Source organism: Cebus imitator, unplaced genomic scaffold, assembly GCF_001604975.1.
Source record: "Cebus imitator isolate Cc_AM_T3 unplaced genomic scaffold, Cebus_imitator-1.0 Scaffold101, whole genome shotgun sequence".
Taxonomy (NCBI): domain Eukaryota; kingdom Metazoa; phylum Chordata; class Mammalia; order Primates; family Cebidae; genus Cebus; species Cebus imitator.
In genome coordinates this window covers 2,592,342-2,609,206 of record NW_016107416.1, presented here as the reverse complement: position 1 = coordinate 2,609,206, position 16,865 = coordinate 2,592,342, and the positions used below count along the sequence as shown (strand labels likewise).

At 37.1% G+C, this 16,865-nt stretch overlaps 1 protein-coding gene across 1 annotated transcript in view; it reads right to left on the bottom strand.

Moving 5' to 3' along the window:
* Positions 1-16,865, bottom strand: part of NBEAL1 (neurobeachin like 1) — a 198,761-nt gene that overhangs the window by 56,820 nt on the left and 125,076 nt on the right. The window contains exons 35-39 of the mRNA XM_037741503.1: positions 15,092-15,216; positions 10,760-10,886; positions 5,624-5,769; positions 4,565-4,698; positions 1,865-1,969 (exon numbers count right to left, since the gene is read on the bottom strand). Coding sequence (XP_037597431.1) covers positions 1,865-1,969; positions 4,565-4,698; positions 5,624-5,769; positions 10,760-10,886; positions 15,092-15,216 — 637 coding nt within the window. The remainder of the gene's footprint in view (positions 1-1,864; positions 1,970-4,564; positions 4,699-5,623; positions 5,770-10,759; positions 10,887-15,091; positions 15,217-16,865) is intronic.

Below are 16,865 nucleotides of genomic sequence, written 5' to 3'. Positions count from 1 at the left end.
TACCCAGGCTGGAGTGCAATGGCGCAATCTCGGCTCACCGCAACCTCCGTCTCCTGGGTTCAGGCAATTCTCCTGCCTCAGCCTCCTGAGTAGCTGGGATTACAGGCACGTGCCACCGTGCCCAGCTAAGGTTTTGTATTTTTAGTAGAGACGGGGTTTCACCATGTTGACCAGGATGGTCTCGATCTCTTGACCTCGTGATCCACCCGCCTCGGCCTCCCAAAGTGCTGGGATTACAGGCTTGAGCCACCGCGCCCGGCCCCCTGGCTAATTTCTTAAACTATTTGTAGAGATGAGGTCTTGCTTTGTGGCCCAGGCTGGTCTTGAACTCCTGGCCTCAAGTGATGCTCCAGGCTTGACCTCCCACAGCACTGGGTTTACAGGCATGAGCCATCATGCCCAGAATAAAAGTCTTAAAATTTGAATTTTATTTTATTATTATTGTTTTTATGTTTGAGACAGAGTTTCGCTCTTCTTGCCCAAGCTGGAGTGCAATGCCATCATCTCGGCTCACTGCAATCTCTGCCTCCAGGGTTCACGCAATTCTCCTGCCTCAGCCTCCCGAGTTGCTGGGATTACAGGTGCCTGCCACCATGCCCAGCTAACTTTTTGTATTTTTAGTAGAGAGACGGGATTTCACCATGTTGGCCAGGCTGATCTTGAACTCTTGACCTCAGGTGACCCACCCACCTTAAAGCTGGTATTATAGGTGTGAGCCATTGTGCCAGGCCTACAATTCTGAATTTTAGGACTGTTCTACTTTGAAATTTTTATTACAAATTGAAATTTACATGAGTATGCATATTAAAAACAATCTTAATATATTAAAACTATCCAAATACTTTCATAAAACATTACATTAATTATGCTCAGAGGATAATCAGGTATAGCCCAATTGTTCTTGAGTGCCAGGTTGAGGGATCAGCATTTAAAGAATAAAGTTTATTTCAGAGGCAACAGGAAAGGTACTTTATTAAATAAAACTCTTTTCACTGGCAATAGTAAAGAACTGCTGATGGCTCTTGAATAACAGCAACACCTACAAAAGATTAATGTATATGTGGCAGGAAGGAGAGAGCCAGGAAGCAAAGACTCCAATTAAGAGACTATGAACAGTCCTGAAAAGCCAAAAACAATGGCTTTCCTTTGGGTCCTGACAGCACAAATCCAAGTGATGCTGGGATATAAATAAGGATATAATTCAAGGAGCATTAATTTACTTTTGCGGGCAGGAGAATTGGTATTTTTTGGCCCTTTCCAGGCCCTTTTTTCCTTTTTTTTTTTTTAACCTCATGCATGGATAATTTTTATTATTAAGATTTTAAAAACCCATGTTATTATTATTATTTTTTTAAGACTGAGTCTCACTCTGTCACTCAAGCTGGAGTGCAGTGGCTTACCACAACCTCTACCTCCCTGGTTCAAGTAATTCACCTGCCTCAGCCTCCCGAGTATCTGGGATTACAGCTGCCTGCCAACGTGTCCAGCTACTTTTTGTATTTTTTAGTAGAGATGGGGTTTCGCCATGTTGGCCAGGCTGGTCTTGAACTCCTGACCTCAGGTGATACGCCCACCTCAGCCTCCCAAAGTGGTGGGATTACAGGCATGAGCCACTGTGCCCAGCCCTATTTTTCAAAAAGAGAAAATTACTGAAACATATACCCATGAACTGAATGATACAAGAGGTGGCAGGGAGGGGACTGTCTGTGTGAGGGAAACAAAGGAAAATTTAAAAATAATTCAGAAGATTAGTCTGAATGAAAGAACAGCAGTTATAAAAATCAAAGGAAAATAATCAGAAGAAGCAAGCTTTACTTAAAATGAATAGCAGAACAGTTCATTACAGACTATTACAATTTCCTACCTGTGTCAATCCTGACGCTTTGAATAACTCCTGTGGTGATCTGCTTCCATAGTAACTATTTGGAGAATGAAGTGACAACAGTCTGCTATATATTTTGTTTCTAACCTATAAAAAACAGCATTTTATACTTTAAACATTAATCAAGACAAACTTGGAAGATTATGGTCATTATGACAGCTGTATTGAGAGGAAATTCACCCTTTTAAAGTATAAAATTCAGTGTTGTGTGTTTTGTTTTGTTTTGTTGAGACAGTCTCTGTTGCTCAGGCTGGAGTGCAGTGGTGTGATCTTGGCTCACTGCAGCCTTGACCTCCTGGCTCAGGTGAACCTCCATCTCAGCCTCCTGAGCAGCTGAGTCTATAGGTGCGTGTCCCCAATGCTGGGCTAATTTTTTTGTATTTTTCGTAGAGACAGGGTTTTACCATGTTGCCCACAATGATCCAAACTTCTGGACTCAAGCGATCCTCCCACTTGAGCCTCCCAAAGTGCTGGGATTACATGTGTGAGCCACCATACCTGGCCTCAGTGGTTTTTTTTTTTTACTATATTCACACAGTTGTGTGACTATCACCATCATCTGACTTTAGAAATTTTTTATCACCTCAATAGAAATCCCACAGTCATTAACAGCTACTTCTCAATTCTGTCTCCTTCCCATTCCCTGACACATACTAATCTAATTTCTGTCTCTATGGATTTGCCTGTTCTGGACATTTCATATAAACTGTAGATTATGTTTTTAACTTCTCTATGGTACTTGCTGAAGTCAAGCCATGTAAGTTTTACAAAAACATTTTTTTTTTTACAAAATGTTGTAAAACACCATTGTTGTAAAACTATTTTACAAAATAGTTTTATTTAAAAAAAATTTATTAAAAAAATTTTGTAAAACGATTTTTACAAAATAGAAAGATCACTAGACTCTGAATTAGAAAACTTGCTCAAGTCTACTTCAAATTTAGTTCTGCAATTTATTAATCATCTTGGCAAATTAATTTACGAGTCTCATTTGTAAATTAAACATAATATCTATCCTTATAGTATTGTGAATTATTCAGGGCCATACAAATGCAAAGTTACAAAATTCACTTATAGTTTCTTTAATTATTAAAAAAGAATAGCGGATTTTACCTTTTTTTTTTTTTTGTGAGCTGGAGTCTTACTCTGTCACCCAGGCTGGAGCACAGTGGCACAATTTCGGCTCACTGTAACCTCCACCTCCAGAGTTCAAGCAGTTCTCCTGCCTCAGTCTCTTGAGTAGCTGGGATTACAGGTGTGCATCACCACATCCAGCTAACTTCTGTATTTTTAGAAGAGATGGGGGTTTCACCATGTTGGGCAGGCTGGTCTCAGACTTTTGACCTCAAGTGATCCAGCCACCTTGGCCTCCCAAAGTGCTAAGAATATAGGGTGAGCTATTGCACCCAGCCAGAATCTGCATTATTTATTTATTTATTTATTTATTTACTTTGGAGATGGAGTTTCGCTCTTGTTGCCCAGGCTGGAGTGCAATGGCATGATCTTGGCTCACTGCAATCTCCACCTCCTAGGTTCAAGTGATTCTCCTGCCTCAGTCTCCCAAGTAGCTGGGATTACAGGCATGGACCACCATGTCTGGCTGATTTTTGAAGTATTAGTAGAGATGGGGTTTTACCATGTTGGCCAGGCTGGTCTTGAACTCCCGACTTCAGGTGATCCACCTGCCTTGGCCTCCCAAAGTGCTGGGATTACAGGCATGAGCCACTGCGTCTGGCCAAATTTGCCACATTTAATCTCAAGGTTGTTATGAAGATTAGATACTTTACACAAATGTGCTTTTAAGACAATGAAGTTATACAAACATCCAGTACTTAGCAGGGGCAGACTTAGTTTAATTACATGATACAGCTTCCTGTAAAACACATGCTTTGTGTTTTCCTATGAAGGAAAACTTTCTTGCAACAGTAAAAAGACTTCCTTTTGTAAAATAAGAAAAATGGTCTTTAAACAACTGAATCAAATCATCAATACGTAAACCTGAGTTCCACAGAAGAATGGAAAATTAGTTATTGTGTATGCTAATGTGGGTCTTCTGAAAAGCAGATGCCAAACAGAATTAAAATGCAAAGATTTTACTAGGGGAGATGCCTATGAGAGAAAATGAGAGAGCTATGCAATGTAGGGAAAGCTGTCAGACTATAATACATGTCTGACCCCAAGTGAATGAGAGAGGGAAGGAAGGCTGAGCCCAAGCAGCCTCAGTAATGAGCCCAAGCTTACACAGCTAGTGGTGGAGACAGTACTTGGAACCCAATAATCTGGCTTTAGAGCATATGCACTTAACAATTTACGTTACTTAAGAATTTACTATATTCTTAGAAGAAACAGATTCACCATTGTTTTTGAATTTCCAACCAATCTAATTTAATAAATCCAGTCATAGCTTACATATTGTATATTACCTCACAATTGAATGCAATGAGGCACTCCCAATTCTACTACTTTATCTAGCCATAGATATAAAAGCTGAACTCCCCCAAAACTGAAACATAAACAAATCTCAACAAAAATTCATATGCTGATTAGCCCCCAAACTATATATTTTTTCCTCTAACATTTTGTCTTGACAAAAGAGTACAGCCCAAAGTTCCATTAGAGTTCACTAGCTGGAATCTTATTTGAGGTTAGTACTTCGGGATTTCCTGAAACCATAGTACATACCTCTTTTTTGAAATTGAGAAAGTAATTGGATTGGTCAACATGAAAAATCTCAAGGGCTGATCTTCTTAAGTTGTAACGCCGGAGGTGAATCTCTCGAATTTGAGAATGAGGCCACTTGAAATCAAAGCCTACTCCTGAAAACAGAAGAAATCTTGTGACTGAAGTACCATATAAAGTTATGTAGAAAATACCTCAGTTCTTGAAGGTTTTAGGAAAAATAAATTTAATTTCTATACTATATAAACCATTTGTTAAATGCGTGGGATATTTAAACTGGTTCTTTTAAAACTATTTTAAAGTTCTATAACTATTCTACTGCCTTCCTATTAGAATACAAGATAATTCTTAATATATCTCAGAAAGTTTTCCTTTTCTCTATATGTTGGCATCTTAGATTTAATCATCCTTTTATTATCATATAAAGGATGACAAGGGAAGCCTATAGGAATAAGCACACATACAAAGGCATGATAAAATAAAGACTATATTAGGCTGGGTGCAGTGGCTCACGCCTATAATTCCAGCACTTTGGGAGGCTGAGGTGGGCAGATCACCTGAGGTCGGGAGTTTGAGACCAACCTGACCAACATGGAGAAACCCTGTCTCTACTAAAAATACAAAATTAGCCGGGCATGGTGGCACATGCCTGTAATCCCAGCTGCTCGGGAGGCTGAGGCAGGAGAATCACTTGAACCTGGGAGGTGGAGGTTGCAGCGAGCAGAGATCACACCAACGCTCTCCAGCCTGGGCAACAAGAGCAAAACTCTGTCTCAAAAAAAAAAAAAAAAAAATGAAGACTGTAATTTGTAACTTAAGTTTACAGCAATTCCCTCTAGCCAAACCCTTTGAAATGAATTGATAATAACTTTTAAAAAGCATTCTCTTCCACACCTTGATGAATAACAAATTTAACCCCACACTGACTATCCATTTCTCCTTTTACTTGATAGACTACAATTTCACAATTCTATCTTACCACTTTCTTCTTCTCATTTGTGATTAATAAATTGGATACTTAAGTACTGAATAACAAAAATTATTTTTTCCAGAATTCCTCACCATCTTCTTTTTCAATGCTGCCATCATAGAAGTAAATGTGTTGAGTAGTGATTTCTAGTCTGCCAGGAATTACATCAATTATGGTAATGAGTTCACAGTCTTCCATCAATATCAATTTTTCTTTTTGTTCCTGTTCTTTTTCATCACTGAAAAAACAAAAAACCATTAAACAGAAAAGTCTAACCATTTATTTTTCTTAAATGCAAAATACCACATTTAAGTAGAAATCGCCCTCTTTTTTCTTTTTTTTTTTTTTTTTGAGACAGGGTCTTGCTCTGTCACCCAGGCTTGAGTGCAGTGGCACAATGTCAGCTCCATCACTGCAACCTCTGCCTCCCAAGCTCAAACCATCTTCCCACCTTAGCCTCCCAAGTAGCTGGGACTACAGGTGCATGCCACCATGCCCTGCTAATTTTTATATTTTTTGTAGAGACAGGGTTTTGCCGTGTTACCCAGGCTAGTCTTGAAATCCTGAGCTCAAGGGATCCACCCACCTTGGTCTCCCAAAATGCTGGGATAATAAGCATGAGCCACTGTCCCTGGCCTCAAATATAAATCTCATTATATAATCTCATCTCATATACATATATATATATTTGTGTGTGTGTAAAATTAAACATAAATCTCATCACACATATCTCATCAAATACAAATCTCATCATATATATGTAAAATTAATGTCCAGGAAAGAATATCTGAATTACCTCAAGAAATAGTCTGCATATTAAAGTGACCAAATATTTTTATTACTCAAGGATTCAGTTTCATTAAAAATAAGCTTTACATTTTGACTTTATACAGACCATTATAATAAAATATAGTGACCCTATAAAACAACTAGCAGAGGACAATTGAAAAATAAGGTAATATTGGTCATGTCATTTTATATTCTGGTAGACATGAATTGACCCACAAAATATATGAATCTGTGACTAAGACTGCACTGTAGTGTTGTTTTGTAAATGAGTTTTAGAAGTACTAAATATGAACCTTAAATTATAAAATGAGACTTTTCAACAGTAACTAAAACTAAAGCATCACCATCACAGTAACCCGCTAACAAGGGAACTGAAAATAATGTAAAGAGCTACTATTGCCATACCTTACTTAAAGTGAAGTCACCTTATAATAGGAGGAATGTTACTTATATTGGCTGGAGAAAGTAACTGGAAAAGGAGACAGTCTTTTGGTGACCTAGGTGACTTTAACTGCCAAGTGTAGAAATTGGAGCTCCTATTAATCACAGAATGTTACTCAAGTAAATCTTTTAAGCCAGCTACTCTCTGATCCTAGACATTTCATATCTGCCTCATGTCCAGGGTACCAATGACTAAGTCTAATTTAATTTTCAGTGGGTTTCCATGAAGCAGTTCCGTATCACCAACTTAAGTTTGTAATGTTGCAACTATTTACTTTAAACTAAGCTTTTCTTTTAAAAAAAATAATTACCAGAAAGAAGGTTTTCCCAAACACTTAAATACTAATATTTACAGTGATAAAGAGAGGAATGTGTAACCCTAAAAAAGAAAATAGTCTGAGGGTTATTTACATTAAATGACAAAAAGTGTTTTGGTTCTTCAGTTTAAAACGAATGAGTCTGACATCCATCAAATTCACTCGTCATCAAAGAAAGAAAAAAAAAATCCCAATTAGAAAGCCGACTGAATATTTACCAAGATAGTCCCCTGTATAACTGCTCCTACTGAGTACCCTGAAAATAATCAAGGAAATCTAAAAATATTACTGAACTAATATAAATAAAAATCCTGATTATGCCACCAAAGGATACTACTGAATCTAGTCAATCTGTAATATACAAATTTTTTGAGACAGGGTCTCACTCTTATCCAGGCTAGAGTGCAGTGGTGCAACCTCACCTCATAGCAACCTCCACCTCCCAGGCTCAAGCAGTCCTCCCACTTCAGCCCCCCAAGTAGAGGTGCACACCACCACACCAAGTTAATTTTTTGTATTTTTGATAGAGACGGAATTTTGCCATGTTGCCCAGGCTGGTCTGGAGCTCCTGAGCTCAAGTGATCTGTCCACCTGGGCCTATCAAAGTACTGACAAACTGAAGGCAACCATGCCTAGCCCTCAATTTGTAATATTAAACTAAGCTTCAAAGAAATATTTGCCATGTGTAATTTAAAATGTAAACAAATAACATATTTGGGACACAGCTACTCATTCTTGGTTGAACATGTGGCTTTACGAACATAGAAAGTTAAATATTAGGCTGGGCGCAGTGGCTCACACCTGTAATCCCAGAATTTTGGGCGGCTGAGGTGGGCAGATCACTTGAAGTCAAGAGTTTGAAACCAGCCTGGCCAACATGGTGAAACCCATTTCTGCAAAAAATTAGCTGGGCATAGTGGCATGAGCCTATAATTCCAGCTACTTGAGAGGCTGAGGCACGAGAATCGCTTGAACCTGGGAGGCGGTGGTTGCAATAAGACAAGATCATCTCTCTCTGTCACCCAGGCTGGAGTGAAGTAGTGCAATCTCAGCTCATTGCAACCTCCGCCTCCTGGATTAGAGTGATTCTCCTGCCTCAGCCTCCTGAGTAGCTGGGCGTGGTGGCAGGACTACAGGTGCCCACCACCATGCCTGGCTAATTTTTTTTTTTTTTTTTTTTTTTTGAGACGGAGTTTCACTCATGTTACCCAGGCTGGAGTGCAATGGCGCGATCTCGGCTCACCGCAACCTCTGCCTCCTGGGTTCAGGCAATTCTCCTGCCTCAGCCTCCTGAGTAGCTGGGATTACAGGCATGCACCACCATGCCCAGCTAATTTTTTGTATTTTTAGTAGAGACGGGGTTTCACCATGTTGACCAGGATGGTCTCGATCTCCTGACCTCATGATCCACCCGCCTTGGCTGGGATTACAGATGTGAGCCACCAGCCTGGCCTATTTTTTTAGAAAGAGGGTCTCACCATGTTGCTCAGGATGGTCTCAAACTCCTAGCCTCAAGTGATCCTCTTGCCTCAGCCTCCTGAATAGCTAGGATTATATTCATATGCTATAGCACCCAGATGGATCAGGGAGTTAAACAACCTCTAAGCAACGAAATGACCACCAAGCTATGCTGACCCACAGACAATCCCTACTAGGCCAGGTTTTACTATTTTACTCCTCGATAAAATTTACCATTTTTAAAGCCTACAATTCAGTGAGTTTTTTTTACTGTTTTCACAAGATAACTAAAAATTTATGTTTGCACAAAAACTTGTATATGAGTATTCATGGAAATACTATTCATAATAGCCCCAAAGTAGAAACAACCTAAATGCTCACTGACTGATGAATGGGTAAGCAAAAAGTGATTACCTATATTTTGGATAACCATAAATGGTTATAAATGGAGTATTATTTATAATATTATTCAGCCACAAAAAGAAATGCAGTACTCTTATATGCTACAACATAAATGAATCTTGAAAACATTATTCCAAATGAAAGTAAGCCAGACACAAATGAATCTTTAAAACATTATTCCAAATGAAAATCAGCCATAACACAAATTATATGAGTTATAGAAAATATTCCAAAGTAGTAAAATCCAGAGACAAAGTAGATTAGTGGTTTCCAGGGCATGTGAGAAGGGGAAAACTGGGACCGACCACTAAAAGGTACAAGATTTCCTTTTGGGGTGATAGTAATGTTCTAGAATTATATAGCAGGGATGGTTGTACAAATCTGTGAAAACAGTAAAAAAACTCACTGAATTGTAGGCTTTAAAAATGGTAAATTTTACATTTGTGAGATATATCTGGATTAATAAAAATGAATAACTCCCTGGATAACAAATGGAGAGTCTGTGGCAATCAGATCTTATTAGAAATACTAGACGGCTGAGTGCGGTGGCTCACTCTAGTGGCCTGTAATCCAAGCACTTTGGGAGGATTATGTGGGCCCAGGGGTTCGAGACCAGCCTGGGCAACACAGTGAGACCCTGTCTCTGTAAAAAATTTAAAAAATTAGCTGGATGTGGTGGTATGTCTATAGTCCCAGCTACTCAGGAGGCTGAAGCAGGAGGATCACTTAAGACTAGGAGGTGGAGGCTGGAGTGAGGTGTGATCACACCACTGTACTCCAGTTAAGGTGATACAGTGAGATCCTGTCTCCAAAAACAAAAACAAACAAACAAAAAACCCCAAACACCAAAAAAATACAAGCAAAAAAACTGGAGGAAGTCTTTTAGGATGAAAGGAAATGATATCAGATGACAAATGAATGCACACACAAAGAAATAAAGTACACAAGTATGATAACTGATAATTATGTAGCAAACATAAATAAATAATGTATATATTTGTTTTCTTCCTATAATTGCCTTAAAGACAACTACATGAAACAGCAACTATAAAACTGTATTACTGAACATATACAAAGAAGTGTAATATATAAAAGTAGCAACACAAAGAAGAGATGAAGAAATTAATATATTTTACATTTGCTTAAAGGAAGTTTTTAAGTACAAATTAAGAATTTATAAATATATTTAAGGCTTTTCAGGTTATCTGTTTCTTCTTGAGGGGGGTTTGGTAATTTGTATCTTTCAAAGAATTTGTTTCATTTAAGCTGTCAAACTTACAGGCATAAAGTCTTTTGTATTCTTTTCAATCATTTTATTATTTGTGGCAATAGCTCCTCTTTCAATCCTAATATAGGCAATTTATGTTGTTTCTCTTTTAATCAGTCTAGCTAGAGGTTTATGTTCTTTGTTTGTTTTTTTTAATAACTAGGATTTAATGTTCTTAATCTTTTTGTTTTTCTCTTTCATGAATTTCTGCTTTTGTCTTTATAATTTTCTTTCTTTTGCTTAACAGTTTATATTTTGTGCTGTACATTTCCATCTGAACACAGCTATAGCTAAATCTCACAAATAACAATATATTGATTTCATTATCATACAATTCTAAATACTTTCTATTTCAAGGTCCAGTTCTATGTTATCCCAGTTTTAAGAGGCCTTTCTTAATAATTTCAGTTAATACTGATACACTCCTAACAGCTGATAAAGCATTAACTGTTGGACCCTGGGAAAAACATGGTGGTAGATTTTCAAGCAAGTATCTTCCACGATTTTGTAATCCCCTTTCTCAGAACAAAATAATTGTAAATATTTATACATACACGTTTACTCTAGCTGTCATATCCTCTTCAGGAAGGTCTAATTTATCCTCCTCCATATCACTAACTTTTACTTGTTTCACTACTTCCAAAAGCAATGAATCACTGGAAGGCTGTGAGTGTTGGATACCTGTTTTAAACACAAAATATCTATTAAATGTAAAGTAAAAAACAATATTATAGCCCATCTGTAATTTCTGACTGTTAATTATGTTTCTGACTGTTAGATGAAAACAACATGTATATTATAAGATGGTACTTTGATACAATCTATGATGTTTGGTGGCGATTTTGACAATTACTATACATATGGTACTGTTAGATGAAAACAACATGTATATTATAAGATGGTACTTTGATACAATCTATGATGTTTGGTGGCAATTTTGACAATTACTATACATATGGTAAAAAGAATAAATGTTTTAAAAATAGTATTACTTTTAATAATGGTATTATTTGTTTAAAAAATAGGCAAAGTACTCTCTTTATATTTAATTCTAAAGGCTGCCAATAATTAAGTCAAAGGAAGAAATATTCTCATTGTATTAATGTAATAGAACTATTTTTATCATGCATTTTGTATTAAAGCAATACTAAGAAAGATTATATGATAAATTATCTTTAACTGGAAGATAATACATGGACTAAGAGTGGAAGTGTTTACTTTCTGGACCACATGGAATTTAATACATAAATCTGAGGCATATGTATGTAATACATGTAACATATTTTATAAACTAAATACCCTGTAAAAAGGCAGTGCTGGTATAATGAAAAGAACATGGTCTATGAAGTGGTGAACCTAGATTCAAATTTAATTTTGCCAGTTATTCAGTCATATGACACTTCTGAATCTATGTTTTCTTGATTGTGAAATGGAGACTTCATCACAAGGTTGTTATATATATGAAAGGTAATATATGTGAAACACCTGGTACACATTAAATAGGAAATAAATGATAGCTACTATTTTATATTTACCTTCCAATTATCTGACTGAAATAAGAACAATAATACAAATATGTGCATAATTTATAGGTAGGATTGGAAAAAAGTTATACTTAACTATGAATAAAGACATTTCACTCATGGCAAATAAAAATAATTCATATAAAATATATAAAATAAAACAATAATGCAAATAACTATAAATAACAAAACACTATAAAGATGACACTGCAAACCAAATATTTATACTGATACATTTAAGAATATATTTTCTTTTTGACTCTTCAAGTACCCTAATTTACACGTGGTTATGTTCCAAAAAATACTTCATAAGTCAGCTGTTTGGAATTAGCAATGGATTTTCCATCCAAAATAATACTACAAATAATGGTTAGCTTTGCAGGTTAGCCCATAATGTAAACACTATTCTATATATCTGCAATGGGTTGCTTATAAAAAGCAGTATTGGGGTAAGTAAAGCAAGACAAGATAATATTTTTAAAAAAGAATATCATGAATTCTGGTAGTTAATGAAAATACTCTGTATAGACAAAACTAAGGAGTAGGCAAAACATTTTGCAGTTAATTCTGAAGTGTACTTCAAAGAACTTTAAAGGTTTTAAATATTGATGCTTTTTAAAATAATTTCCAATTTCACTTTGAAATATAGAAATTCTTTTTCTGTACAGTTTTATTGTCACTATTATATTTGGGGTAAAATTTTTAAATGAGAAAAACAAAACAAAAGAACAACTGAGACTAAGTAGGGACATAAAAATGTATCTGTGTCCATGTGTAGACAGGTGAGAAGGAGAGGAAAAAAGAGAGGGAACTTTATGGAATGAGATTTCTTGGCAAAAGTCAATAAAATAATATGGAACACTATTCCTTAAGTAATTATTAAACTCATTTACCAAAGGATGTTTGTTGGGTGAAAAGGGTAGTAGTTATATCTCAAAGAGTAGAGAAAGATACTTATAGAAGAGGATACAAGATTCTTTCAGAGAAAAATCTATACCCAACTGGCTTTTGCTATGTAAGATAACACTCAAAGTTAGTGTTTATATCATGGACAGGGCCATTATTTTGAATTAATAAATCAGATACACTTAGTGTATCTGATTTATTTCAAAATGTAAGACCCTAAATGGCAGGCACCATGGCTCTCTTACTTCATTTTATGACATCAAATGTATTGGCCATATGTTAAGGCAATTTAAAAAATAAGATCTGGCCAGGCATGCTGGCTCATGCCCGTAATTCTAGCATTTTGGGAGGCTGAGGTGGGAGGATTGCCACTTGAGCCCAGGAGTTCAAGACCAGCCTGGGCAATACGGTGAGGCCTTGTCTCTACCCCCCCCAAAAAAAAAAAAAAAAAAAAAAAAAAAAAAAGCTGGGCATGGCATGGTGGTATGCATTGGTAGTCCCAGCTAATTAGGAGGCTGAGGCAGAAGGGTCACTTAAGCCTAGGAGGTCAAGGTTGCAGTGAGCCATGTTCAAGTCTCTGTACTCTAGCCTGGTCAACAGAGGGATACCCAGTCTCAAAAAAAAATAAAAATAATTTTAAAATGACATCTAAAAGTTGGTACTCATGTCATCCATAACTACAACTTAATATACCTATGCCTACCAATGATTTGTTGTTGGTCGTGGTGGTGTTGAGAAGGAGTTTCACTCTTGCTACCCAGGCTGGAGTGTAATGGCACGATTTCGGCTCACTACAACCTCCACCCCTGGGGCTCAAATGATTCTCCTGCCTCAGCCTCCCGAGTAGCTGGGATTACAGGTGCTCGTCAGCATGCCCAGCTAATTTTTTATATTTTAGTAGAGACAGGGTTTCACTATTTGGCCAGGCTGTTCTCGAACTCCTGACCTCAGGTGATCCTCCTGCCTCAGCTTCCCAAAGTGCTGGGATTACAGGTGTGAACTACTGTGCCTGGCTCAATGATTCTTGATAAACAACATTTTGGGGTATTTCACAGACCTATCTTCAAAAAGGGAGAGATGACAAGTGAGACAGTTATAAAGGAAGGGCTTCCCAAAGAGTTACAGAAACACTTTAAGATCTGTTTTGAAATACTGTCAGGCTAAATTTTTGTGGTTTGTTTTGAGATGGAGTTTCACTCTTGTTGCCTAGGTTGGAATGCAGTGGTGTAATCTCAGCTCACTGCAACTTTTGCCTCCCAGGTTCAAGCAATTCTCCTGCCTCATCCTCCTGAGTAGCTGTGATTACAGGCACCCACCACTATGCCTGGCTAATTTTTTGTATTTTTAGTAGACATGGGGTTTCATCATGTTGGCAAGACTGGTCTTGACCTCCTGACTGCAAGTAATTTTTTTTTCTAGAAAAAGGCATTGGCCAATCTAAGATATAAAAGGTCTAGAGCTCTATTAAAAATAGGTTATAATAGGCCAGGCGTGGTGGCTCATGCCTGTAATTCCAGCACTTTGAGAGGCCGAGGAGGGCGGATCACCTGAGGTCAGGAGTTCAAAGCCAGCCTGACCAGCATGGAGAAACCCTGCCTCTACTAAAAATACAAAATTAGCCGGGTGTGGTGGTGCATGCCTGTAATTCCAGCTACTCAGGAGGCTAACACAGGAGAATCACTTGAACCTGGGAGGCGGAGGTTGCAGTAAGCCGAGATCAAGCCATTGCACTCCAGCCCAGGCAACAAGAACAAAACTCTGTCTCAAAAAAAAAAAAAAAAAAAAAGTAATAATAAAAGACATAAAGGATGGCTAAGAATTCTGGCTGGGCACAGTGGCTCGTGCCTATAATCCTAGTACTTTGGGAGGCAGAAGTGGGCAGATCACTTAAGGTCAGGAGTTTGAGGCCAGCCTGGCCAAGATGGCAAAATCCCATCTCTACTAAAAATACAAAAATTGGCCAGGTGTGGTGACATGTGCCTGTAGTCCTAAGCTATTCAGAGGCTGAGGCATGAGAATTGCTTGAACGCAGGAAGCGGAGGTTGCAGTGAGCTGAGACTGCACTACTGCACTTCAGCCTGGTGACAGAGCAAGACTCTGTCTCAAAAAAAAAAAAAAAAAAAGATTGCTAAGAATTTTATCTTAGTGTTAGCCTCAGTGTTAATGAGCAAAAAAACACTGTTTACATTGCAAGAGATACAGTAGTTGTATGCAGTACACTTTTATAATTAAAATTTTTTTCTTTTAGAAATTATAATCAATGTAAGTATGAAATCACCTTGGATTTAGGCCAAATGTAACAGTACTGAAAACATATAATCATTTAAATATCAATTATAAAATCCCACCCTTCCTTCATAAGTAAACACATTTAAAACAACTAATAAAATAACAATCATCAACCCCCAAAACACTCTCATTATCTTCAACAAATAATTAAAGGTCATTGGAACTCACCCAGATTATCTCTTAAGGCACTAGCTTCCTCGTGGGTTTTGAAATTATAATTCGGTACCAGCTTAAGTCTCATACGGGAATAATTCTCTACATTAGCTAGCTTCCAATGAATTGGATTCTGTTTCCTAAGAATATTCATAAGCAAAAAAGTAAAATTATTTAGCTTAAGTTACAAAGATTGTTTGACTTAAATAGTGTAAAAAAGTTTCAAGTACTTTACATTTGTTTAGTACCATTTTATTTATTTTTTATTTTTTATTTTTTGAGACAGAGCCTCATTCTGTCACCCAGGCTGGAGTGTAGTAGCACAATCTTGGCTCACTGCGCCTCCTGGATTCAAGTGATTCCTGTGCCTCAGCCTCCCAACATAGCTGCGATTACAGGCATGTAATCGCAGCTAATTTTGGTAATTTTAGTAAAGATGGGGTTTTGCCATGTTGGTCAGGCTGGTCTCGAACTCCTAGCCTCAAACAATTTGCCTGCCTTGGCTTCCCAAAGCGCTGGGATTACAGGTGTGAGCCACCATGCCCAGCCTGTTTAAGCACCATTTTATAAAACTGTTCACACTTTTGATCTCATTTAATCCAAATAACTCTGATAGAACCAAAGCAAGTATGCATAGCTGTACTTTATACATAAGGAATCTAAAACAGACTAAATTATTTGCCCAAGATGACATGAGGTTTACAGGTATCAGAAATAAGATATGAACATGGACTTTCAGACTTACAGCTTGATATCTTTACTCTTTCACTGTTAAATAGAAGTTCTTAACTATCTACACACATGGTTTATATTTCCGATAGTTTTCAAAATAAAAAATAATTTTACTACAAATAAAGACAAAATAATCGCAAGTGGATCAAAGATCTAAATATAAGAGCTAAAACTATAAAACTCTTAGGAGAAAAGATAAGGATAAAAGTTCATGATCTTGGACCTGGGAATGGTTCCTTAGATATGACACCAAAAAAATTAAAAAAAATTAAACTGGAGTTCATTAAAATTAAAATCTTACCTGTATAAAAAAGGCCACTATTAAGAAAGTGAAAAGACAATCTACATATGTGGAAATCACATACATGATAAGGGTCTATTATTGAGAATACACACACACACACACACACACACACACACACACACACTATACAATTCAACAAAAAAATCAAACAATCTAAAAATGAGCAAAGGACTTGAGAAGACATTGTTCCAAAAAAAATGTAAAAATGGCCAAGAAGAACATGAAAGGATGCTAGACATCATTGATCATTAGGAAATGGAAAATGAAATAATAAAAAACCACCTTACTTCCACTAGGAGGTCATAATAAAAACTCAGGAAAGAATGTAGAGAAATTAGAACTCTCACACATTGCTGGTGAGAATATAAAATGATGAAGCTGCTATGAAAACCAGTTTGAGAACTCCTCAGTAAATTAAACACAGAATTAGCACACAACCCAGCAATTCCATTCATAGCCTATACTCAAGAGAATTAAAAACAAGTGTTCAAACGCTTGTACACAAATGTTACCAGTGGCACTATTCAAAATAGCCAGAAAGTGAAAAACAGCCCAAATGCCCATCAACTGATGGCTAAAGATATATCCTTAAAAGGGAATATTATTCAGTCATAAAAAGGAATAAAGTACTGATACACGCCGGGCGCGGTGGCTCAAGCCTGTAATCCCAGCACTTTGGGAGGCCGAGGCGGGTGGATCACAAGGTCAAGAGATCGAGACCATCCTGGTCAACATGGTGAAACCCCGTCTCTA